This window comes from Ambystoma mexicanum, chromosome 5p, assembly GCF_040938575.1.
Source record: "Ambystoma mexicanum isolate Mex_15411 chromosome 5p, UKY_AmexF1_1, whole genome shotgun sequence".
Classification (NCBI taxonomy): domain Eukaryota; kingdom Metazoa; phylum Chordata; class Amphibia; order Caudata; family Ambystomatidae; genus Ambystoma; species Ambystoma mexicanum.
In genome coordinates this window covers 886,359,171-886,387,145 of record NC_090930.1, presented here as the reverse complement: position 1 = coordinate 886,387,145, position 27,975 = coordinate 886,359,171, and the positions used below count along the sequence as shown (strand labels likewise).

At 43.9% G+C, this 27,975-nt stretch overlaps 1 protein-coding gene across 4 annotated transcripts in view; it reads left to right on the top strand.

Annotated features, from left to right (window-relative positions):
• UPP1 (uridine phosphorylase 1) overlaps positions 1-27,975 on the top strand; it is a 233,571-nt gene that overhangs the window by 188,319 nt on the left and 17,277 nt on the right. For all 4 annotated transcript variants that reach the window (XM_069613322.1, XM_069613323.1, XM_069613321.1 and 1 more), the window contains exons 5-6: positions 15,036-15,150; positions 17,369-17,578. In XM_069613322.1, the coding sequence (XP_069469423.1) occupies positions 15,036-15,150; positions 17,369-17,578 (325 nt within the window). The remainder of the gene's footprint in view (positions 1-15,035; positions 15,151-17,368; positions 17,579-27,975) is intronic.

The window sequence follows — 27,975 nt, the reverse complement described above, 5'->3', positions numbered from 1 at the left end:
CATTCATCATGGCAGTATATAGGTGCTATTTGTTGGCGCACCTTTTGGCGCACATTTCTTACAGCCGCAGAGACGCTACCGCCTCCTTTCTTGTGGCGGTCGTGTTTGTGCCTGTGCGCTGGTTTGAGCGTGCGCTTTTTTCCCCTATTCTATTCCATGAATACGTGTTGTAGGCGAGCGTGTGGGCGTTCCGCGCACTTGTGCCCTGTACTTCCCCCGTGACGCCCACGTTTTGGCAAGTTGTTCCCCATTCCGAGTGTTACGCCCGTGTTCCGCCTACTTTTATTGCGTGCGCCGCGCTATGTGCGAATTTCGCTGTGGCCTGTGCGATTTTCGCTGTGACCTGGCGCACGCTGTTAGATGGCCTGTGCGCCAACGTGCGCCAACGTGCGCCGCGCACTTTTTTTTCGCACATCCGCTGGTTTTCTCGCGCACGGCCTTCCATGAATCGACGTGCGCTGCTTTTCGTGCGATTTTCGCACGTTCACTGCGATTTTCGCTATTCCACTGCGATTCGCACGTTTTTGCCCACTTGCGCCGCGCTAATTATTCCATGAATCGGCCTCTTAGTGTGCAACCCCACGGCTGGGACTGGACAATAGAAACACTTTCTTTTTAACATACCTTGGTCGATGGTTGATTCACTTCACATGATGCTGCTGCTTCTTGTCTTCTTGGGTGGAGCAATGACAGGGTAGTCAGCCAGAGAGAAGTGCTCTCCTTATCGGGTCTGCTGGCGTGGGTGGGCTCTCGCAGTTGCCTAGCAACCAACTTTAAAGCGGTGGATCAAAGGTAAAGAAAGGGGGCCCCTTTCTGAAAAGTTAGAGCTGCGCACTACCTAAAAGTTAAAAAAAATAATAATTTTCTATGGCCTGCACAGAGCTTGCGCGTTTTTATTTTATTTTTAAGGAGCTTGCTGCTTGCACCTTAAAACTGCTGCCCCCCCCGCCCCCCGCTCCACCCACCCCCCAAGTTCAATATAATTCCAGGGCAGCACTTCTCAGGGTTGCCTTCCCCAATATCATTGTCAATTGATGTCCTGCCCTTGTCTCTGAGAAGCCCAATTATCTGTTAGCTGGGAGCACCCCTGTGCTGTTGTGACGCTTAGTCGGATTTTGAGGGTGCAAGGGAGATAAACTAACCTTGACACTAGGTAGAATTAACAGTAAAAGACAAGAGATGTCCACAAACTTGTGGAACCCTCCCGTCCCTCAACACACCCTGTATGTTGACAAAGTCAACTAAAGATTGTTTTAACAAAAAATATGTTTTACACTTAAATTATGAAAAATGTTTATGACTCCGATCTTTTATCTAAAGCAATTTTGTTCAGTTTATACAATAGTATGTATGAACAAATGATGATTCAAACATTAAAGTATTCTGATTCACAAACAATGTGCATTTTTCAAATGTAACATTAATTATTTGGATCACATTAGATAAGTCAAAACAATTTCATTCATTGTCAAACTTGTGATTTTGCTCAACGCTTTTTCAGGAATATTTTCCCTTCAGGAGCTGCTAATTCCCTTTAGTTGCATTCCTTTCATATCTAAATTCAATAAAATAAGTGAAAAAGTATTTTAGTCTCTGTTCTATTATTGTAGTTTCAACATAATTTACTCTGTCATCTATTCTTAAAAATAAGTGGTCACCTGGATGATGCTACATGGATAAATGTCATCCCGTATTTCAGCAAACTGAGTAAAAAGTGTTGTTCCATTATTCATAGTTTGACATGCATTCAAAGCCGGTCTATGGCCACCTGAAAGTAGGACACTACATAACGTAGTTAAAAAGATAAACTGTACCATATTTATGTAAAAAGAAGCTGTTTGGCCATTAAAACTAGCCCTAGGCTCGAATAAATTCAATTTAGATTTAGGCTGTACCTGTCACAAGATGGTTGAGCAAAGATTCTTGTAGATTCCACTTGGCTCAGTATATAGTTAGGTTATAAGTCTCAGACTATAATTTTCCATAGATTTCCACCAGTTATCAGTCCAGTCACCTCCTGTAATTCAGGAAAAGGGGTTGAGTCACTATCTTTTCATAATCATGTTTTAATCACATTACAATTTTAAATTTCAATATTTCAGTATCCTGCCAGATGCTATGCTAGCACCTTGTATCCTGCCAAATGCTATACTAGGACCTTCTTTTCTTACCTATTGTGGGCCTGTTTGCTTAGGTAGTCCCTCTAGTGTCCATAGGTGCCTTCGATTGATTCATCAATGTCCCAGTATTCTGTAATGAAAACGGGACGTTTCTAAACTTGGGTCAATTGAGATGTTCTTGGGCTTTCAGTAGGTGAACATCCAATATGTTATTAGAGTCCCACTCTCTGAGAAGGGCAGGAGATATTATTATCCCAGATATGCTAGCAAGAGGAGGAGAGGGATTGGGGGTGAGGTACCTTGGGACAAAACACATTATCGCCCATATCCTCTTGATAAACAGCCTAACTCTCCCGCGACCTTTATGGGTCATTATAGCACAGTTCCCCTTTATTCCCCTCTTGGAGTACCTAATAGTACTGAGAAGAGGAAGAAACAACTGGCAGTTATGAACAGTGCACACTTTCCCCTCTCTAGTACTAAGACACGGAAGAAGCAACTGAGAGTAACAGACACCACTTACTCTCACCACATTGGTACTGGGACGAAGAAGATGCATGAAGGTCAGGCATGTCCTTATAATCAGAGTCTGGAAACCTTAATTAATGGAATACACCTGCAGCCCATTGAAGGACCACAGGTGTATGAGGTGGACTGCAGATGCATATGGGAGAAGCAGCAGCAGAGAAAGCAGCAGCCGAGATAGCAGCAGAATAGGAAGCAGCAAGGAAAGGAGCCGTGCAGGAGTCGAGGCGCTGAGACGCCTACCAAGATCCCAGGAGTCCTGCTGGAGGGACTCTGCAGGACGGAGAACCCTCAGAAGGGACGACGGGCAGCAGGTGCTGCCGTAGAGTGGAGGCAGAGCTGTGCACTAGAGCCGGCGGGTGCTGTACGAGGCACCCGGCCAGAGGCTTTCCTGCTTGGAGACAAGCTGCCAAAAGCAGCTGCCGGGTCCGGATGAGTGTCGGGCACACTGGAGCTACTCGGGCACTCCAAGGGACCGTGAATGGATTAGCGATCCATGAAAGTAAGTAAAGTTAAACTTACTGAATACCGAACTGTATGAAACAAAGTTACACTTATTGAATACCGAATTGAATGAAACAAGCAAAGTTGCCTTATTGAATACTCAATTGAATGAAACAAGCCAAGTTACATTTATTAAAATACTGAATTGAAGGAAATAAGAAAAACCTGCACATATTGAATACCAAAGTGAAAGGGAGGCAAAGACTATTCATTTTAAATAGGGAGTAACGTGAAACAGCACTGCTATTAACATTGAACCTCAAAGTGAATGCAAATAATCAACATGCTTAGCTTGAACTATGAATTGAAAGACAATTGAAAACCAAGTTGAATGAAACACTCTGAGTGCAAAGTTGAAGTAAAGGCTGAACAAGTGTTTGTTGTGGGGCTGCATTTGAGAAACCACGTGTTTAGTAAAGTTGTGGAGTTGCATTTAACACATCATTGGTTCAGCTGAATATTGAACTACTCAAAGAGAGCTTGAAGTTCCTGGTTGCATAACCTGTAATGGGTGGATTGTGCGATCCAACAACTGCACCCGGCCAGAGAACTACTACTTGTTGATAAAGTACTGTTGACAGTGAATGCAAAGTTCCTAGTTGCGTGACCTGTAATGCGTGGACCGCTTGGTCTAGCAATTGCGCCAAGACCTGAGAACCCCTATATGCTGACAAGGAAGTTTGCTGTGGTGTAAAAGTGAAAACTACCGTTGGTGCATATAAAACTTGGGGAAGGGAACCCTGAGCTGTTAAGAACTACGGAAACAGTTTAAAGAGAAAGCTTCAAGATACTTGGTGTGAAACTTTGTTAATTCACGTCCATAAGAATGTAAATTGAACATTGTGTTAAACTGGTTGACATTCTGGGAAAAGAGGCTGAATGGTAAGTTTGAGCTGGAAAGAGCTCCGAACTTTACCTTTGGAGCACTGTTTAGTTTATTGTTGACATCCCTACACATTTTTTTGTCTTAGTTGTAGGTTCTTAGTTGTAGGTTTGGACACAGACAGACTTTTCAGTTGAACTTACTGATACAGACTTTCCTTAGTTTCTTTAGTTAGGGAAATCCCACCGTAGTATAGGGCAAGTTAGGCTTTACACCACCCTGATAATTTTTTTAATAAAAGCTTTTTGTTATACTTGAATCTGTTGTCTGTGTCTCCTTCCATGATGCCAACCTCACACTATTCCCCCGGCACAATACCGAGGCCCCCGCACCACGGATGCCCCTTCTACACCAGTGGGTTGCCTTATAGGCCAGGTGGTGTAGCACCAATCCTGGAAATAAAGACAACTTGTAAGCATGTTTTCCTCTGTTTGGATCACGCTTTCATATTTATAATGTGCCTTGCTGCACTGGTCCATACAACCTCTCACATCCAAAATCAATTCTATATCCAGAAAAGTCTTACAGACGCCTTTGTTACATGATATGAAATAGCAGAGATAAATGTGGGCACATACTGTTGTTCTGCCTCCCCTTTCTTTACAAAGGGCAATTGAGAAAATTGACACCTTAATGGTGTGGTCAACATGTCTAGCTAATTTATTTGCTGTCTGTAGAGGGAATGGGACCTTGATCCATGTCCGAGTAACAGATCTCTTTGGGTCCTGGGAGGCGCAGCATATTTATTACAAAGTCTATGAATGTTGTGGGGAAAAAAGGGTTCCCCAGATTCTCCTTATGTTTTCTAATGTTCAAAGGTTCTTTGCAGATTTTAACATACAGTAGAAATGCACAGGGCCATCTTAAGAACTTTTGTTGCACGGACACCTTTGGGGCCCCCCCTCCACCGAACCAAAGGTATCAAGGGATCCAGAATATTTGGTTATGCCTCCTTGTCGCGATCATAACCCTTAGCTTGATATGCTGCCTTGCAGCAGTCATAATAAGCATGGGTGCTTCATTCTTGCTGTAAACAGAATGATAAACAAGTAGCATTACAAGGACAACAATAGCAGTTCACGACGGGGGTACCAGTGTTCTAGCATAGGTACAGGACACTTTTTATCAATAGCAGCATGAGGAAGGTATACAGGTTGTAGTGTAAGATTGTATGAAAAGGGTGCACATAACCCCGAATAGAAAGACAACTTAGATTAACTGCCTCACAGAATGAAAAGGTTCTCAAGCATGGATAACGGAGAGGAATCGGAAGCAAGGAGAAAGCTACACATACCATAGCATAGAGAGTGGATGAAAATTAGAAGCTACCAGGAAGGTGTCCTCATGCAGACAGACTGAGATTAGAATAGGGACATGGTTTTGAAGTAGTGCTGCCATTTGAGAGCAAATAAACAAGTGTGCAATTGCAATATAGCAATACTCACTATTATTATAGAGGAAGCTACACTATAGCCAGTGAAACCATGATTGAGGCTTTTTTGAAGATTACACCGTTGGAATAAAATCACTCTGAAGGATGATCATTTTTAAAAAGTTTATAGACTGGCAGTTTGACAGGTTAGGCAATACAAGATCAAATGAGATGCCCGGTACACACATCGGTTAAGCAGTGAAGCTAGGATTTGTACCGTCTCTGCAACTTGTGCACTTTACCACTTTCTTTTCCAGTTCTTACCATGAAATAGTGCACTTTACCACTTTCTTTTCCAGTTCTTACCATGAAATAAAATCATCACATTTTGCAGAACTGACTTGGAAAATACACAAATCACATAACCTTACATGACCATTTTTAAAAACAAAATGTTATACAAGCGTGTTATGCAAAATGGGAACGATTCTAGCTTCATTGGCTCCATCATCAAGGCAAGTATATGAGTAGCAGCATACTAATTGGTGTGAAGAGAAACCTCCGGTCTCTGTGCGCTCAGTAAAGGTTATTCCAAAAAGAGGACTCCACCATATACATTTCATCAAATGATTTTAATGTTAGAACATTAGCAGCTGCTTCATCTACCTAGTACCCTTGTGCCAACATCTACCTACTGGTGCACATGAAAATGTTTCGCCCGTAATGAGCTTCATCTCGGCAAAAACATCATTCGTAAACAGTGTTTACAAAACCAAAAACGACATGAATTGTACAATCTTGTCCATTAATTGGTTACACATAATCCACCTCTCACAAAATGCTTCTTTGAAATATGTGGGCATGTCCCCAGAATAAATGTGGATTTGCCAAATTCTTGAGAACACCACTAGAGTGTTATAGGATTAAAAGTGAGAAATGTGGTTGTATACGAATTGTTCGTATTACAACTGTTCGAATGACAATTGACCTTTTCACAATTGACCGAATTGTGAAGGTTAATTATAACATATATATGTGGGGGTAAACCCCCCGCAACCCCCCACCCAACCCAAACCCGCCCAAAACCCTATATATATATATATATATATATATATATATATATATATATATATATATATATATATATATAAAACCAAAGCGAATATATATATATATATATATATATATACCCTATATATATATATATATATATATATATATATATATATATAAAACCAAAGCGATTATATATATATATATATATATATATATATATATATATATATATATATATATATATATGGTCAATTGTGAAAAGGTCAATTGTGACCCTTTAAATTCGGCCAATTGTTCATTCGAACAATTGTAAACAAACAATTTGGGTAATACCAGAAATGTACAGCATTCCTCACCCACTCATATTAGATGGGCTTATGTTATGCCGCAAATCAATTGTAACTTGACCTTTTTGTACTTGTGCAGCGCTTGTTATTTTTGATTGAGAAAAGTATACTCAGGAGGTTGTTTAGTTGTCCTCTTACTGGAAATGTTTCCTTGCATCTGTCATTGCAGTAGAAATGGCTTTCAAAATGGAGCGGCATTCCAGAACACTTACTTTTTCAAGAGCTTTGTTATATTTAGACCAGGTTGGTGCTGTGCTTCCTAAAACACTGTGTGTAATTCCTATACTAATTGATATGATCTTAGAAGATTTCATCTGGGTTTCCCTTTTGAATTGTAAAGCTTTAAATATGCCCACAACACAGGCTTTTCAAATGGCTATTTATACACGTAAGAAAAACCTCTGAATTTCACAAGAAAGGAAAACCGTTTTTTGTGTCAAATGAGCAGATATTAAAATATGCTTGCCCAGAGGCCTGTACTATAGGGGTCTACTCTCTTCTATCTACAACCCCTTCCACTCAAATGGATTGGGGTTGTTTGTTCGTGTAATAATTGTTTGCAGTGTACTGACCTCAATAAATGTGCTTGCATTAGCAATCTCGCGAGAAATGCTTGTACAGAAAATGTAAAACATTTACAATACATTTATTTATAAATATTAAACTAAAATGAGCCTGCCCCCACTCCCTTACTTACCTGCTTGCTTGGCTCTGCTTCCCCTGTACCTCTGCGGCGTCAGATCTGTCCCTCTAACGCGGGTCAGATCTGACACCCCCGCATTCACCAAGGCCAAAAATACCAAACATGTGGAGTGGGGGAAATCCCCGCTCCACATGTTCGGTACATTTTATAATCGAACGACTGGTACTAACCATATTTGGTCAAATGTACCATTCGATCAATTATAAACGACCAATTTGGCTTATACCACTCAAATAGCCTATAGAAAAAGAAAGATCAGGTAATGGGCTTAAGAATGCCACCAGCATGTGAGAAGGCAAACCTTTTCAAAGAAGACAGCACAGTAATGTCAGTGATAGAAAAATAATTATCCAGGATCACTGTATCGTCTGCTGGCAAAGGCAGGATACGAGAAAGAAGGCCTTGGTGCACGGACATCCAAAATGCCCTCACAAATAAAATCACCAAACTACAGACCAGAATAGCTGACAAACGCAGCCTACTCACCAACCAGGTCTCCACCCTGCCCCCTACCGACGTTCAAAATCACTTACCATTAACACCACAGCTTCTGGGCTTCAAATTCTCTAAGGTTTCAGTACCTGCAGTACAGAAAATCATAGCCTCCTTGAAACCTTCTAATTGTCAGGGAGACAGCTGCCCAGCTCAGATCATTAAAGATGCGGCCAGGGACCTGGCACCATTCATCACCAAACTTATCAATTCTTCATTTTCTAGTGGCATAGTACCTAGAGATTTGAAGGAATCCTGGGTACTTCCACTGCTCAAAAAACAAACATTAGACCCCTCTATTCCCACAAACTACGGAGCGATTACCACGTTCCAGTTTCTGCTAAAAATTCTGGACAGGGTTGCATATCTGCAAATTCAGAACTATATCAAAGTCAATAAACTCCTGGGAACCCGGCAATCTGGCTTCAGACCACAGCATGGGACTGAAACTGCCCTTGTGGACTTAAAAAGCTAGATTGAGGACTTTAAGGACAAAGGCAAGCTTGCCATCTTGCTCCTTTTGGACTTTTCGGCGGCGTCTGACCTGGTGGATCACAAGGTTCTTTGCGACCACCTGGCAACAGCTACCTACTTCTCCAAGTCAGCCATCACTTGGATTGAATCATTCCTTAACAATAGGACCATGTGAGTCTTCTCGGCCACCGCAACAGCTGACCCCATACCCATCACCTGCGGTGTGCCCCAAGGCTCCTGCGTCTCGCCTACTTTTGTATAATATTTTTATAAAGCCTTTATTTGATGTACTGGATTGTCTGGGTGTCACCTACACTTATTATGCAGATGACACCCAGATACTCTTACCCCTCACTGGCATCTATGACACAGACGTACATCGCGTAAACAAAATCTACACCATCATTCAGGCATGGATGGCCAACCATGGCCTATGCCTGAGTGACGATAAAACAGAATTATTACTAGTAGGCTCCACAGCCAACCTAAATAAATTAAGCCCTAATTACAACACATTCATCATAGATGGTAATAACATTACTATTACCAAATCAGTAAAAACACTCAGCTTTTATTTCGATGCCACCTCAAACCTCAGCAAACAAGTACATTCAACTGCCTCAGCCACTGTCTACACAGCAGACCCTTGCTTTCCACAGAAAGTTGCCTCACATTAGCCAGAGCTCTCGTATGCTCCAAACTGGACTACTGCAAAAGGCCTGTACTTGGGTGCCAACAAAACGATAATAAACAAATTCCAGACTCTGCAGAACAATGCCCTCAGAGCTGCCTTAAGAGCTGCCTTAAAAATACCCAGAAATGAACACATCTCAGCAACATGGAAACAACTATACAACTATAAACGAAAAGATCGAACTTAAGACACTATGGGGGTCATTACGAGGTTGGAGGTAGCCATGGCGCTATTAGCGCCATGGCTACCCACTTTCCGCATACCGGGTCCGGGTTCCCTGAATGGGGAATTACCGGCCCATTCCAGCCTTGGAGTACCGGGTATTTCCCCATTCAGGGAACCCATCCCATTCCCATTCGAGCCCCCATAGGGATCAATCGGAATAGGGACCATGCTAACAAAGGGCCCGTTAATAACAGGCCCGTTGTTAGCATGCTGGTCCTTTAGCAGGTCCCACTAAGGGCGCCTGGTAAAACCAGCCGCCCTTAGCGGGACCTGCTAAAGGACCTCGTAATGCGGCGGTAAGGGGTTAACGGCACTGGCACCTTTACCAGCGCCGTTAACCCCTTACCGCCAATCTTCTAATGACCCCCTATGTCTCACCTTCAAATTGCTGAACCATACAGCCCCCCCCTATCTCTCTGAAAAATTCACTAGGAGATCTTCCATTCAAATCACCAGATCTACAGACACCTCCTGTCTAACGGTCCCAAGGTACAACCTAAAAAGGTCTGGGGGCTCCAGTTTTCCGGTCCTAGCCTCCCAACTATGGAACTCCCTCCCTTCTGATATCAGAGCCATACAAGTATCTGACAACTTCAGGAGAAGCGTTATCCCTCGGATACTCAGCAAAAACGAACCCACTGTCGCCTAGCCCTACATGACCTTCTACCTAGTGCACACCTTCAAATGTTACCTGCCTGTACTATGCCCTGTTTCCATTACAATGATGTATGTACTAAAAGCTCTGCACTATCTTTATGCCTTGTATATGCTACCATGTATGAAAGGTGCCCAGATACCCCTGGGTCAGGCGCGCTATATAAATAAAATAAACAAACAAACAGTCTTGAATTTGGTTACGTAACCACCTCTTGTGTGAACGCTTTATGCTCATCATTGGAGGTGGCTGTCTAGGGTGTACAACTCCCCATCTGAACAAACCATTTCCAGACCATCACCATACGTATGCTATGTTCGTTTTTATATCAACAACTATCTAGTGCTGGTACATTGCAATAGCACCAATTGTGTTACAAAACAAAGTGCATATACATGCAGGTTTAGCAACTTCAGACATGGGAAAGGGACCACTGAGCTGGAATTTGGTAGTATAATCTTGCATATGAACACAGATCTCTGCAAGGAGTGCTTAACACACTGAGCTATCTTCTGAACCACCACTACACTCAAATGTATCAATATGCATTTCAACTTTGCACATGATCAATATCATTCCTACAGAAAGGTGACAATGCTACAGGAGCTGTGCTGTAATGAAACCACAAACTATGCATACCACTGTGAACAGAATGCATTACAGGATGAATTGATCAGAGCAGAATGTACCTGTCAACAATAGCCAGTCAGTAGCTTTAGAGCCAGGGTTGAAGACCGCCAGAGCTGTAAATGTGTCTCGAAGGCCAAGCTGATGAATAGTGCATTCGGTTCTCAGTTCGTTCAAATTCTTTGTGAAAATGCAATTAAAGATGTATTTTTTGTTTTTATCAGAGCAGGGCTATCAATATCGCCGAGCCCATAGTTCCCTGACAACGTGTGGCTGGTTAGGGAGTGGTTGGTCGGTGTATCATGGCTACTGTGTGGTACAAAGTGCTCCCTGAATATAGGTCGCCATGAAAAGTGCAACTGAACGGTCTTTCTTTGCATAGTGGGGCTTGTCGATGAGATAATTAAGCCCCCTTTTTTTTATAGCCTATGCTGGTTAAAATATACTTTGTTCGACGAGCTCGTGCTAGATTGTTCATGCAGCTTTACAGTGATTTTCACTGAAAACAGAGCATACATAATTCAGAAACGCTGGGCAGCAATTTTCAGCAAAGGGTACATCAAATAAGGAGTTTCCAACGATGGTGGCATACCCATCGAGCCATAAAATGTGGCACAGGTGGTGAGGGTGGGCAAGAGACAAAGGTGGAGAAAAATAGCTTTTTCTGAAAGGAGCAGCAATTGAAAGGGTGCAAAAGTGTGTGTAATTTATTGAAGTATTTCAGCTGATCGCCTGGACATTGATTTTCAACTTTAACTTTTTGACACTTCATTTCTGCCCAGGAAAAGATCAGTGTGGCTCAGCCTCTCACTGCAGAGACAGCCTGGCCACATAGGGGCACCAAAGCAAGTTTTCTACATTTCTCAACTGGTCTAATCGATACTTTCTGCGCTCTTTGATGTCAAGAGAGGGGGCTGCATTTACGTGTCAGATACCACTTGATGTTGGGTGGCCGACTTGCCCTTCCAACACACACACACGGCCCCCCAAAACACTCTCTACTAAATTTCTAAATGCCCGGAAATAACAATAGTTAGATAAAGCAGATCAAGAGTCACACCTAAGCTGCAACTTATTGCATCACCAATTGCAACATTTCAGTGACGCTACATCCCTTTGTGTCGACATGCATGTTGCAACCCCCTCGGCAACTTCATCACGACACTAGATCTCTCATGAATGGACGTGAGCTTGATTCACAACACTAATTATCCAAGGTGTGCCAGAAACATTCATTTTCAAATGAGGCAATCATTTGATTCAATTACTCTTTTGTATAAAATGCACTCTTCCCGTGGGACACTGTGCGACTATTTTCATGCAGCAATTGTTATCCTTTTAAGAGTTGTCACAAGCGGTGACCATCTTCAGATTTAAATTGATGTGTCTATTTTCTGAAATATGTTAAATTGGCATTGTCACTGTATCAAAATTGTCTTGCTTCATCTTGAACCAAACAATGTTGGCGATCGCACAACACTATGTGATTATAATTGTTTAATACCAAACTCTAAGGGTGACCAAACGGAATATAAAGCAAAAGTTGCTGCACGATATTTTTGCTCAGTCTACACAAAATGTATGCGGTTGGTTTATACATATCCTTCCAAAGTCCCTCTACAAAAGCCAAAACGATTGACTTTGACAATGATTGTTTCCGTAGTACCCCGGCTCTCTGGCACTCTAAAGAGGTTTCTCTGCATGGAGCCCTTTACAAAACACCCAAAATAAATAATTTGAGGGAAGCTATATCTGTGAAACAATTGTTTTCCTTAGGTGTGCACTTTGACAATGTATGCAGCAAACCTTTGAAGATGTAGTCTGGATGGATGGATGGATGGATGGATGGATGGATGGATGGATGGATGGATGGATGGGTCCGCTTGCACACTGCAAAGCAGTTCCTTGGTGCTAAACCCACACAGGGAAAAAGGGGGAAGAGACGCAGGGCAGGTCTATGCTGGAAGGCGAAGAAAAAAGCCAAGTCTTGAGGAGCAGCCAAAGGCTAAATAAGAGCGCGGGCGTAATAGATGCAGAGAGTGAATTCCAAACCGATGGGGCAAGTACTGAAAAAGGCACGGCCCCCGGTGCTGCTACCATGCTGCTACTATGAAAACAAGGCACTGTAAAAAGAGCAAAGTTAGGGGAGGGAACACCTCTTACAGAACGATAGAGGGAGGGTCTAGATGAAAGACTGCAAGGACTGCCCACAGAGGGCAGCAATAGACAATGCAAAGGGACTCATTACGAGTTTGTCTGTATTGGGGTAGAATGGCGGTAAAATGGCCCATACTGAATTTCTGCCACTTTGCCAAATTGGTGAATTGCACAATGCGAGGTTAATTGGAGGATAAGTCTAGGATTTAGCCCCAGCTCCTGGGGGTAAATCCTACATGTGCTCAATGCGAGGTTAAGTGGAGGATAAGTCTAGGATTTAGCCCCAGCTCCTGGGGGTAAATCCTACATGTGCTCAATGTGAGGTGAATCGGAGGATAATTAGACATGACCCCCTGGAGCGAAATCCTCCTCTGTAAATCGTTGGATTTACTGCAGTAGAATGTCCACACACAGCCGAATTACTGCCAAACCCGTAATAAGGCCTATAGAGCCTTAAACGGAAATCGCTGCTAGACAGGAAGTTGATGCAGGCAATGTGGATAGTACGTAAATCAGACTGAAAGTACCAACAAGTTGGTTTTTGTGGTGGGTGCCAAAACTATAGCTAAAACATAAATACACAGAGTTGGGGCCTACGTCCACAGACCTTTTATGATCCCACTGCCTAGAAGACCCAGTGATTCGTTCTGAGGAGGCTGTTGGTCTGGTGAACAGATGGACAGATCGTGTTACGTACGCAACCCGCTTTGCTCGTGTGGTGTACAATGGTTGTTGCTAGAAGTAACCCTTGTTTTAGTCAGTTGAAAGTTTTAAAAAGCACTCAGTGGGTCCCATTGCAGCATTGATTTTCTGTTTTTAAGCTTTGTTCATTTCACAGCAATATCTTGCATTTCACAACAAAAGTAAAGCTTGAATTAGCACAGTCAACAAAAGAAAGCATTAACAAAGCATCAGGAGGCCTGCGGTTCCAGACTACACACTTTAAGTACCTACTCACGGTGTATTACTCAAGGGGCAGGCTATGTAAAATAGAGAGGCAGGGTGCATTGCAAAGTAGAGAACGTGACCTTTTTTTGCACAGTGTGATGACTACTGCCATAATATTGGGACAGAGTTCTCGGAAGTGGTTGTTTGTCCCCCTCTAGAGTCTGACCCAAAGTTGTCATTGTTGGGGATCCGGTCAGACAGTGACACCTCCAGGTTCTCACAACTCTTGAGTACTGTGTTGATGTTCGCAAACAGGGATATAGCCAGGGTATGGAGTACGAGTGGTGACACTGGCTTGAGCTGGGCAGAAGATATGAACAGAGGTAGACTTCAGAGCAAGGGCTTTCCACACAACTTCTAGAAAGTGTAGGGTAGGGAGGAGGACTTTGAATGATGCAACTCAATGGAACCAAAAAATGGCTCTGTGTTGAAAAGGGATGGGAAGAAGAGATATCGTAGCCCACCAGGTCTTGGCGTGTGTGTTAGACACTGAATGTGACAGAGAATAATAGGAAGGTGAAACGTGTGGGTGAGGGTCAGGCAATGCCAGGGGCGGTATTGGTAGCTGTGGTCCTGATCCTCGTTTCTCATGGTTGTTCTGATACTTTCTTTTTGATTTTTGGAACAAACTCAGTAAAAAGATATAAACAAAAAACAAGGTATGAGGACTTAAGTACTTCTCATACGGCAAGTTGAACCTTAAAGGTTTAGGGTGGATTGGAAACATTTAGATATCTTCAGGTTGTCCAGCACAAGACTAAGTGACTCTGCATCAAAAATTAGCACTCTGAAATGTCTGTAATTTGATGTTACTTATGGAAGGGCATATTTATTTATCAGGTGTTACATTTGAATAAAAAAAATTTGGAGAGATGTCGCATTCCCCTAAAATAACTTTGTCAAAAACATATGTGGTGAGTCCAAACTGCAAACTTGGCATGCACATGCCAGTCCTGGGATTCCAATGTATTTGTTTTTTTGGGGCCTCGTTCCAGATAATTATGTCCATAAACATGTCCTAGAGGATCAGCCTAAAAGACCCAAAGCGCGGACAACCTTTTAAATCCTGGCAAACCACACATAATGTTTTACTTCCTAAATTTGCATTTATTTAACGAGTGGCAATAGATTTGGAACCATGGACCATAAGAGCAAACAACCCAGAATTTGTGAAATCCCTAATCCTACTGTTTTGATCATTCCAGTTGTTGACTATGATAGTCTAACGGTATTGCTCCCTGTTATCTTTTCAGCATGGAATGGGTATTCCCTCTATCGCTATTATGCTGCATGAACTCATCAAGTTACTCTACCATGCCGGGTGCACCAACGTCACTGTTATCAGACTCGGGACTTCGGGTGGAATCGGTATGTGTTTCATCTGCTTTTCAGTCCTCGGTGCATTAGTAGTGCACCACTTCTCATGATGGCAAAGGGGATCGAAGTAGCATGTCTCAGGCGTGTGCCATTTGTATAGAACCTTTCACTTCAGCGTACTTGAGCTCCAGAGAATTGCAAATGTTGGGGGTTTGTGGAAAAGAAATGTGGGGGTGACTTTTGCGAGAAGTGGTAACCGCATGTAGGAGGCCGCTAACATTAGCAGATACATGCTGTTGGATGCCCTCCACACAACTTTCCGTATTTTGCAAAACAAAGTGCAAAAGCAAGGTGTGAAAATAGGCAAAATCGCCTTTGCGTCTTGCTTTTACACTCCGTTTTGTAAAAGAGTATAAATGCCTTCTGCCATTAATGAACGACAGGCAGGATCTGTAATGGATTCCTATAGAATCTGCCTGATTTAGCAGGTGCTAACCAGGTGGATTCCTTAGGAATCCGTTGGTGTTATATCTGCATGAAAATGTCATTCAACCAGGAGGCCTTTGCAGGCAGAGAAGGGGTGCATGTTTTGATATCATGAATCCGTGTTTGCCCCTAATCTGCCTCCAAATGGTGCTATAGCAGGGGTAGGGAAGGGTAGGGAGCAGTGGTCGAAGTGTACGAAAAGAAGTAGTGGAACTATGTTCCCGGCTGGCCTGCACCCACTCCCCACAAACCCCATCACCACGTCCCCTCTCACACACAATACACGCCCCCCCCCCAAACACTTGCACCTGCTGTTTAAGGGAACGTTCAGTGCAGTGCACTGAAAGTGCAAGTTTCAACTTCTCCCTAGACTTTTATTTTTTAATGAAACCATTCCGGAAAGGTTTATTTTTAAAATAAAAGTATAGGCGCTGTAAAAGTCATTTAAAAAAGTACAGGAGCACCGCTCCCGACTGCTCCCGCTCACTTCGACCACTGGTAGGGGAGGGGTGTAAATGAAGAAACATTCAGGAGGAGATAAATGAAAACGACTTAATAGGTAGAACTAACAGAGATTTCTTTGCTAACAATCAAAAGTACTAAACATCCCAGAAACACGAGGTGAAAAGATTGGATGGGAGGGGGGATTTGTGCTGCAGCAGCGTGCAGTGATTAAAACGATCTAATTTAGGTCATCATATATTTGGTCGTCTCATTTTGAATGAGTTACTCACCCCCACTGTGGCTGATTCTTTAAAAAACGAGGGGGAGCAGGTTGCATGCTACATGTAAACTACAATTAACAGAGGTCCTTACTAATATCAGTGGTATTAACCGCAAAAACCTGCACGGCCTGCCAGCCAGCCAAGACTGCCTTCCTGATGAGTGAATAATCCAAGACAACTTTTGGAGGAGAGGATCTGTGGCTGTGTGGGGAACCAGAGTGCACAATGGGCTGCACAAATGTGACCCATGCCTTGCTTTGGAGTGTCACTATGAGGGCTGCTCCCCGAACCCCTGTGGTGGTCTCACCAGAAAAATGGGGGCGAGAAGGTTTCCTGCAACCTGAAGACTACAGCCACAAGAAATTCTTGCTGCTACTAGTGATATTAACCACAAAGACCTGCAAGCCAAGGCTGCCTCTCCTGACCCCCTAATGAATGGCTAAGCATAGAAACATTTCGAGGAGTGGCTGTGAGGTGAATTGAACAGGGAACAAGAACACACACCCTGCTCCACTTTCTGCAAAAATAATATACATAGATATATATGTGTGTGTTAGGGTTTAGGGGTGTTTGAGGGTGGGTGGGGGTGTGGGCTTGGGCAGCGGAGGATGTGGGGTATAGAGAGGGGTGGTCTGTGGGACCCCGCATAACAGAAAAGGAAAATCAACACAGGTCGCTATAAATGAGTCGACCAAATGCAAAATCATTTAAAACCACACTCAAACATAGAGCTTCGTGAACCCATGCGACATGCTATCGTATTCCTCTGATGGTTCTTTCCTAGCCGTCATCACTCTTTCATAGATTGACAGTGGGGGCAAACTTTCAATACAACCCTCCACAATCGGTTTACGATTAGTTTTACAGACTTTAAGAATGTCCTTTAGCACAAACTAGTGCCCTAAATATCCATTGTTTCTGTCAATTCTTGTTGCAGATTGTGAGTAGAAAAGAATTGCAAAGGAAAGACTCCAATAATGGAGTAAAATATTTTGTCCAATGGGCACCCTCGAAATAGCCACCATATTTACATGTCAATATACTTTTTTTCATGACAGGTCTAGACATAGGCTCAGTGGTCGTAACCAGTCAGTCCGTGGATGCGTCCTTCCGCCCCCAGTTTGAGCAGATCATTTTGGGGAAAAGAGTGGTGCGCTGTACTGAGCTGGACGAAAAACTGGCCAAGGAGCTGCTAGAGAGCAGTAAAGAGATCAACCAGTTCAACACGGTGATTGGCAAGACGATGTGCACCATGGATTTCTACGAAGGTACTGTAATGCCCCAGTTAGCCACACGATAACGAGTGACGGACATGATGTTCCGTTAAATTGTACTCAGTGCATTTATAATATGCCAGAAGTTGGGAGTTCATCAAGTGATTAGAATATGTAACACTTAAGAGGTACAACACATGCCACACTGCAGTGCACAGACTAAGTGAAATGGCAAGATTAAGATGTGCTGAACACTATGTAAAAACTCGGATTAGGTTCATGCATTTCTGTTTAGTAGATAACGAAAGAGCATATCAGTGTATTCAGTGGATTATGTTTATAGTTTAGTACAAAGTATATTTTATAACAATGCACCTGCCACACTGGGACACAGGAGTGAAGTGAAGTGGAGTGAAGTGCCAGGCAAAGGGGAAATATATGAAGCATGATGAAGTCTTATTTCGGTGTACAAAGCTTCAACTTTCTCTTTGGGTTGGAAATATGGAAATGTTTTCGATTGTATTCTACTACACATTGGGCCTCATTACGAGTTTGGAGGTAGCCATGCTGTTTTTACTGGTAATTCCCATTTTTCGGGACCCGGAACCGGTACGACCCCATTCCCGTTTGAGCCCCCATAGGGCTCAATGGAAATGGGGAGGAAGGTAGCAGCGGTACCGTTAATAATGGTACCGCTTCTACCATCCTGGTCTGCTTGCGGGTGCCGGTTGGCACGCCTCGTCAGACCACATGTGCAGTTGGGCACCCGCGAGCAGCCCTCGTAATGAGGCGGTGAGGCAACAACGGCGTTGTTGCCTTACTGACAGGGTCGTAATGAGGCCCATTGCCTCACAATGAAGGTTCTTGGGTGTGGGGGGAGGTGACTGCTGTTTAAGTGTTTCAGTAATATAGGGCAAAATGTCTTGTGCCACCTGTGCAATCTGATCATAGTTATATATGCTCTAAGGACAAGATGTAGGTCTGCAACCATAGAATGAAATGGTGTTAGTTATGTCACCAATTATTGTGTGCTACTTTAATGGTTACTAATCCGTTCATAGCTACAATTGCCTTTACAAATGACTTGATGCAGAGAAACTATTTGTGTATGGAATGGAAACATCAATTCTTTTGGGAGAAAATATGATAGTTCGAAATTAATGTAACCTCTGATAACAACCCATTCACCCTGCACCATCCCCTGCCAAGTACTGTGCCATTTGTTCATATTTCTCGCCTTTAGGCATTCAGATCTTAATAACATTGTCACATAGAACCCTATTTTACCAAAAACCTGGACCATGATGGACCATCAGTACTTTGCAGTCCCAACACGGTTTCATAATCACTTTCCATTCAGTTCTTTTTGCCTGATATTATTTGGAGTTTTTAAATTAGAGAAGCAAATGAATGTATGAATGAATTACCTTCCCCGCTCTGATTGGCCCACTCTCCCATCTTACAGCCAAACTGGAGGGCATGTAGGCGAGTGCCGGCTCCCAGCCAAGGCCCGCACAAAAGGGCCCGGTCCGAGCTTGTCAGAGCATGAAGGAGCTCCTCCCAAAATCTTTTACAGGACATTCTAAACTCATGACTTTACTTGATGTTTCATCCTCACTGGTAACCAATATTAATGCACAGGGTTCCATCTTCCTTGACTGGACAGTATCTCTATTGTTATGGTATTACTGTTGCATGCGTTCTGCCCTTCCATTTTTTTGCTTGGAGTGCCTTATGTGAGAAAATCGAATCTTAGCGTTCTGTGATCTTTGTAAGCATTTTCCTTTGCTTAGAGTGCCCTTATGTGCCATTTACGGGGTTGAGACCCTCTACACACACGACCTGTTATAGTCCCCCCTAACATGAGGCAAGGCTTTGCCAGTCCTTGTAATCCTACCTACCTGACTCTCATGCTGCCTGATGTAGCCCACTGTAACATGAGTTGAGGCTTTGCTCTCATGCTGCCTGATGTAGCCCCGTAACATAAGGCGAGGCTTTGCCAGACCGTGTAATCATACCGATCTCGAGTCTCGTGCTGCCGGCTGTAGCCCCCATAACATGAGTCAAGGCTTTGCCAGTCCGTGTAATCCTACCTACCTGACTCTCATGCTGCCTGGTGTAGCCAACTGTAACATGAGGCTTTGCTCTCATGCTGCCTGATGTAGCCCCTCCGTAACATGAGGGAAGGCTTTGCCAGACCATGTAATCATACCTATCAACTCTCATGCTGCCTGATTTAACCCCCCCGTGACATGAGGTGAGGCTTTGCCAGTCCCCGTAATCATACCACTGTATGTCTGTAACCGTATGCTTATGTATCATGCACTTTCTGTAACAAGCGCCTAGATGCCCGAGGGCTTTGTGCGCTGAAATAAATGTAATAAATAAATGAACAATTAAATAACAAAACATAATTTGCTATTATAATCAAGACCACTTGTCCGGTCTAAAGATCCCAAATTTGCAGTTTAGAGGGGACCATAGAAAGATCATTTCATTGTTAATCCTTCCATTTTATCCTTAACATGTTAAGTTTTAATGTGTCTTTCTATTTTCTCATTCACTCTGCATGCTCATTGCTACTCGTCTCCTAATGTTTATTTTTCTACAATTCCGCAGAACGTTTTTCTAATTGGATATAAGGATCAATAAATACTTTTTCTCTGGTTGAACCTCTGCTTCACGCCATCCTCTTCCTAATCCCGGAGATACTCGAACAAATGAGGCTTGGCATTTCTAACACCCACTGCATAATTTCCTACCCCAAAATCATGGTGAATGTGGCATCATGAGCCTCTTCATTAAATGTTAAGGGATTAAGCCACAGTATTAAAACGTCGGCTCCACCAGCCCATCTCCAGGCTGAACCTCTTGGCGAGATCCATCTATCGGTGTACTGAAATCATCCACAGCTAAAGCAATTAACAAATAGACTATGACCACTTTGGCATCAGGCAACCATTGTTGCAACATACCTTCAAACCCTTATATTTTCTTCCATACCCCATTACTGTACTCTAACCTGTATTATTTTACCCATCCAACGTTTCAAAGTTGGTGCGACAGCCCTTTATCAGATCGGTTTGGTAAAGTAAAAAGAGCAAACCAAAGACAATACGGGCTGCATTCAACCCCAACTAACATAAAACACAATAAACAAGAAAAGCAACAACAGCCCAGAGGAAATATATCTAAACCAAAAAATCATCCAGAAAATATGACATAGTCAACAGATTATAAAAATATATCTTTCTTAAAATATCTATCTTTGTGGTACAGATCAGCTTCACTTGAAATGGTCTATAGGAATCGTTAATGGTTCCACCAACTTGACCGTGGCTTGCCCCCCCAAACACTTCAAAGGAAATCTACTGTGATAACCATTTACTACGGGTACAGAAAAGGAGGAAACATCTCAGGGTGACATAACATGCTCTGCCTACCCAGGCACACCCATAAAAGACCCAAAACAACTTTAACAGAGTTCAAAGAGCTACACAAATGATCTCTAGAGCAAAAAGCACGTTATTCACAAATAAAGTAATTACATTTATCAATATTTCTAAACGGGTGTTTGCAGTTATTACAAATCTGCAACACCGCTCAGCACTTTACCATCAAATCATCGCATCCCAAATATTATATGACAACATACCTGATTCTATTAAACCCAAATTTCCCACTGGACAGATCTCAGCAGTTTCCATGTCAGGCATTTTTATATATGTTGTATGGTGCAGTCTAACACATTTGACCTTCCCGCTTACAATTATGAAAATAAATATCTTTACAATATCTCTTCACACCTGGGTTGTTTAATGTAATTTATCAAAGACTCCTAAAACAAGACATAAATAACTTCAGAGGATTAAAAAAATCGTAGCTCAGATCGCTGTGGGACTGAAGACTTGCTATTGAGCTATTAATTGGCTTTCATTAATCAGTGATTGGCCTACAAGATCTTCTGTCTAGTGCATGGAAACATGCATGGCATTGGCCCTGTGTTCTTTTACAAGATATTGCCCTACCTTCATCCAAGGTACCCCATCTTAAAAACACTCAAACCTCCTGGGCATCTCCAGAATGGCACTGCCGTAACTGAGGTTTCCACCCCTTAGAGCCATAGTTTGAAAGGTATGCTCTGTCTGGCTAAGGAACACCTACTTTTCCACCACACGATCAAAACACGGTTATGTCCCTCATTATGAGAAGTCTTAACATACTCCAGTCAAGGTTTTTTGCTGTATCAAGGTCCATACCAAGATGTTTTAAAGACACACATTTCTTATTACAAAACACCAAATACTGCTCATCACCTGTGACACCGGGACATCACTCAAGGTCCAATACAGATTATCAAGCCTGCTTTTACTTGCAACATTGTCCCTCCTACCTATTTGAAGGGCCACGTCATGTGGGCTATACCACACATAGAATTTTAATCCTACACAGTAAAAATGCAGCAATAATGTTAGAAAAGAACTCTTCATATTCAGGAAAATGCCATATTGAATTATGTGCTGGTGTGATCACTTGTTACGTGGAAGGTGGCATTGTGGCCCTCTTTGTCCCATTTCCCAATGTTCCTTTTTGAAAGGGCTATTATGGACCGAAGTAGTCCTTCCAGCATCCCAAAGTTTAACCACATGCTTGCTGTAGCTCAGGAAGATTGTACCAGGAGATTGCACCTGGAGGCCCACAGGGAACATTAGCAATGTTACCCTTTTTTCGGGTATAGCCGTGTCTAAAGGGAGGCAAATTTTCAGTCAAGATGGGAGCTAATTGGTGCCCTTAATCAAGTGACTGCCTTATACCTGCAACTAGAGGCATGCTTCGCCAGGTGTCCCAGTCAAGGACAGCACAGCAAAGGGCTTTATCTGTGTATTTTATATTGTAGGTAGGTTAATATTCTGTGCCATTACTTGACTTTAGAATAAATTGTCAATTGACTAATAATCTTGTGTTAAGTACTTATTTACACAGCTGTTCATATCTCGTGTATTTTCATTGATGCCAACATTATCCAATAGGGGCACATGCTTATGTTTCTTCCAAACCTGTATTTTTTTCAACGCACAACATCTAATTGCAAAAATCTTTTTCCAGATACGTTGCTTCAAAACATAGAGTATACACTTTAGAATATAATCATTCATAAAATATCACATTCATTATTCATTTTGTCGCATTTGTACACATTAAATCATTGGTCCATCACAACTGGTTATATACATGTATGTCTATTTTTACACCTCCTGTCATTGTTTATTCACAATGAATAAGTATCCTAAGTTTTATCTAACTATAGTTATCATCTATTTTATGTTAAGCCTCAAAGATGATTGCTTCTATTCCTGTGGTATTTTATACCCTTATGTTTGTAATCATCTTGTACACTTATGTCTGTTATAAAATAAAATGGTCCACTAAATTGTGCATTGGTTTCCTGTTAATTCTTAGTTGACTCGTTCTTTCCAATCCTGTTGAATGTAACGCACACGTGGAGCGCCACCATCATGACAAAAAACAAGAAGAGAAAGGATAAGTTTCCAAAGAATTGAAGATATCTGCCGGCATAGTAACCGTTAAGTTAAGGTTACAGGAAGACTACATTCAACAGCATTGGAAAGAACAAGTGAACTAATAATGTACAGAATTAAGTATTTGGCTTACACCTCCACTTTGCGCTCCATTCCATTTTCGTACCGACACAAGGCCAAAGGAGAGGCACGAAGTGGGGTCAACTTTTCCACCATGCTTTATGCTTTCTCTTCCATTTATTCCTGTCTCCAGCAGTTTCAACAATAACACATTTTAACCTTTCCATCTGGAGAAAAACACATTTAGTTTTCTTTTTTAAACCAAAAACTACATTTCCCTTTTGTCCCAGGCCAACTGTAGTCCCAATGTCCTGACCACGTTAACTTCGTCCTTCCACTTCCTGTTCTCTCCCTCTTCTTTTCCAGCTCTCAAAGAGTTAAGTACCTTTATTGACAGCTGTGTTTTTTTTAGACAGCTATTTGTGTATTAGAGGTGTTGTAGGAAGCTATTTATGGCATAGCAGTAGAGTGCACAGCGTATTGCCTACCTCGCTTACACTTATGCGCAGCGTAAGGTATAATTCATCTAATCAGTAAAAGCCAGCATTGGCCCCGTGCCGCATTATCGGCATGTTGAGGGCTCGCCGGCCTCCTTTTTTCACATTACGAGAGGGAAGCTGAAGGAGCGCAACCCCCACCTTTTCGGGGGCAGGGCTAAGACCCGCGAGTGCGAGCAGGCACTGTGAGAGGTGAGCCAACTGAAGGCGCGACGAAACAGCCCCACCTTCGGGGTGGCGGGGCTACCACTCGCAAGTGCGAGCAAATGCCGTAAGAGGCAAAATAAGAGCATAACGCTCATTGGCAAGTGGAAAGCCCCCACCCTTGCGTAGGAGGAGCCAGTGTATGCAAGGAGAGTGGATCATAACGAGCGACTTGCGACACACCAGAGATATTATAATAACTCCGGAGAGAAAGGAATATCTTACTTACAGTGTGTCATTCGCCCGCAGAGCACAATAAAAAGAAGAACACGCTCCAGCCGCACAGCTGACGCTAAGCTGATACAGAGTGGCCACAGAGAGCACTATCCAGATGTCTGCTTTGCAGAACAGGGTGCAGCCTCAACTACATTGAAAAAGTGAGCTAGGTGGACGTGCCACTACACCTGGAAAGGTATTACAAGGGACTTACCAGCACAAAATTACAGATTTTGAATGGAGTGAGGAGGAGCAAGAGGCAGCCTATTCAGAGGATCTACCCTATAGTTTCAAGGACGTGCTGGGGGACTCACTAATTGAGGCAGTAGCTCAAGGGGTCAGGCCCCTCCAAGAAAGATTGGAGACAACTGAATCATACCTGAGCCAGAAAGATATAAGAACCATAACAAAAGGAAACACGTCCACAAGGGTCAATCCAGGGGACCCACAGGGGTAAGACCCCCCGGGCCAGACAGATGGGGCAGATCTGAAGGCCACTGAGGCTAGCGAAAAAATGCGTTTAAAAAACTGCAAAACGCATTTATGCTTGAGTCGGGAGTGCCAAGCCTCACGTCCCCCTAGCCAGGGGAATATAATATGGGCGAGGAAGAACAACCCCTCGAAGAGGAACCCACCGGGTCCCCGGGTTCCTCGCAAGAGGAAGACAATAAAGAAGAAGAAGAGGAGGTGCAACCTCCACCCAAGAAAAGGTTGAGGAAGCTCAACAATACAGAGGACGAGGAAGGGACATCGGATATGTTCCAGCCAGAGGACATCCGAAACCCAAAGTCCTCAGAGTGGTTGCCATCACGGAGGGTCACTAAATAGATAATCCATAGGCTATGCAAAGCATTAGAAAAAGAGGTGAGGCAGAGAATGAGGGCGCAATGCCTAAAGCCAGAACTGCCAGGGAAAGTGGCAGAGGCACCGGAGCTTGATCCGAAGATGTTTCCTTTGTGGGTAAGACCACCACAGATCCCAGAAAAGGGATTGATCGGTCATGGCAAAGTTGCCAAGAAAAGGTCCTAGACTTAGCAGGACCGCTAGCAAAAATGATGGACCTGACCGAACGAGCAAAGGACAAAGGGGAAGAAGTGGACCCGGAAGTGCTTGCTAACTGGGCCCAAAAGGCAGTTTGCCTCCTAGCAAACGCTAATTGTGCCATCTCAAACCGAGTGCAAAAGAAGGCTGCTCCTCAAAATTGACCCCAAGCTAGGTGATCTGGCGTCCTACGAGGCAGGTGAAGCAGCCCATGGGCTGCTATTTGGGGAGACCTTTGGGAAGGAAACAGGGAGGTTCGTCGGAACATACACCTCCTTGGACAAGGCGCAAGCCTCTATAAAGAAAATATTACCCGGAAGAGTTTTTGCCTGGACCGGTGGTACCGAGGCCGAGTGACCAGTCGCTACCAAGATACCAGGAGTCCTCAGAACAACAGAGCCCACTATTGGGAAAACAGGCAGCAAGACGCCTTTTTCCCCCCAAGAGGTTGTTTCCCAAGAGGAAGGCGAAGCAGAGGCCAGGGAAGAGGACAGGTGAGGAAGCACAAATATCTGCCAGTGAGTGGGGTCAGAGGGAAGAACATCGAGATTTTGGCAGAACTGGTGCGCGCTTTCCAGCGACGCATGGGTATTGCAGACAGTCAGAGGCCTGAGTTTAGAATTTGCAGAGATACCCATACAATCCCAGCCCCCTCCCTGCCCCTTATACTCAGCGCAAGCAGAGAGGGAGACATTGCACGCAGAGCTGCGAATCCTAGCGGAGACAAGAGCGATAGAACCTTGCATGACAACTGAGGTTTATAATATGTTCCTGGTACCCAGGAAAGACAAAGTAAGGCCATTGATACATTTGAGAGAAATTAACAATTGGGTTGTTAACAACCATTTCAAATGGAAGGGATCCATCAGCTCAGAGATACTCTCAGACAGGGCGACTGACTCTCGAGGATAGATTTGAAAGACACTTATATTACGATACCAGTCCAAGAGGAGTATCGCCCCTTCCTAGCGTTCAACTGGGACGGGCGATGCTGGCAATTTGCGACGATGCTGTTTGGGCTAGCCTCAGCACCATGGGCATTCACGACACTCACGATGCCCAGAGCCGTGGCAATCAGAGAGAAAGGTATAAGAATGATTATATATCTAGACGGCATTTTGCTGATGGCGAACAGCAGAGACGGCAGACCAGAGAATTACAACTTGCAGAGCTTTGGAGACGCGGGAGCGAGGGTTCGCAAAATGGCGGACAACAAAGGACCGAAGCCGAGACCATAGAAGCAACCGAGCCGCACTGTGGAGATTGAAACGGAGACTAGCCCCTGACACTCGCGCGGTGCCGCTCCTTGGTGCCTGATCAGTTTCATTATCTTGAGCAATGTGTGCTCAAGGAACCCACCGCCGAGTTACATTGTTGACAAATATAACACCAGGCGCGGGAGACCGAACAGTGCAGCGGACACAGTAGCCGCGTTGGGAACTTTGTGTCACAGCAGTAGATGAGCCTCCAGACACGAGAAGCTCTGGGCGTCTGCATAACAGAACAAAAAGACACAGTGCCGTTTCATTCGAACGACTACGGAGAGGCCGCGCTGCGTGTGGAGCCAGCGCGACTTGCTGAACACAAGCTTGCCTGCAAACACGCACGGAGTCGGAGGCAAGATACAGAAGGACACTGCCCCCAGCCATTGTGCATGAAAGCAATCTGCGGAGTAGCCCGTGCACAGATGCAGAGGCTGTGCCAAGCGAAATAGTAGCCACATTGAATAGAAAGCCTGCAGACACGCATGGCATGCCCAAGACGATCACAGAGTGGATGAGAGAAACACAGTGATAATACATGCAAACAGCAGCGTAGGAGCCGCACTGAGGGAGAGGAGCCAGCGCGGCTCACTGGATACATGTTCGCCCATAATTATGCATGGGGACCTGTGGCGAGACACTGAATGTTGCGGCTTCCAGCCATTGGGTTTGTCAAGTAAGCACCCTGCACAAACTGAACCCTACTATTGCACCTAAAGAACAAAGGTGCTAGATGCCAGGGAAGAAGAAAGGGCCTTCCCGCTGTGCCGGAGACATATGCCTAAGTGGCTGCCCTGCCAAATGAACTCTGAGGCGCTAGGAATGAGCAAAGGGCCCCGAAGAGTGAATTAGCTGAACACTGAGTGTTACTACTGAAGAGCACGGTATACAGGGCTGAGCCAAGTTGTTGATGACACGGGAGTGGCCCCAGCGAATACAGACAGTAGTGCGCAGAATATAATGAGCCCAACAGACAGATGGTCCTGCTGGAAATCAGAAGCAATCTACAGGAAGCAGTAAGGATAATTGGAAACGTGGGAGGACATAACCCATCCGAAGATATAGCTTAACGCATATGAATCTATACAGGGGCTCTTCAAGGATAACGGCCCAGGCCTGGAGTGGCTCACTGGTGTTACGGCAAGACAGAGAAGCAGAATTGCCACACCACGGACAAAGTAACCTCAGATACATAACTAAGATTGCAAGATGGTGGGAGAGGAGCCAAGAGCAAAAGCAAGCAACCCACGATGGAAGCATTTGCCAGGAAACAGCAGTCTCCTGCGGCGTCGACGCACAGTGGTGCAACTGCACCAGCGGAGAGTCCCTTGGTGACAGAAAACCACCTGATACTAGCGGCTATAACGGAGCTGAGAGACTCATGGGGGATAGCAATGGCGGACCTGCGAACTTCCTTGGAGGATAAAATAGACACAGTGGGAATAGAGGTCAACCTGCTGCGACAAGACATCAGGGCGCTGGCAGACAGAACGAGCAGTCTGGAGAGTGCGGTGAAAACCAACACAGATACCAGCACTAATAACACAAAGGAGGTTCACATACTAAAGCAGCAGGTGGCTAACCTGGAGAACCGTGCGGAGGAAGCTGAAGGAAGGGCAAGACGTAATAAC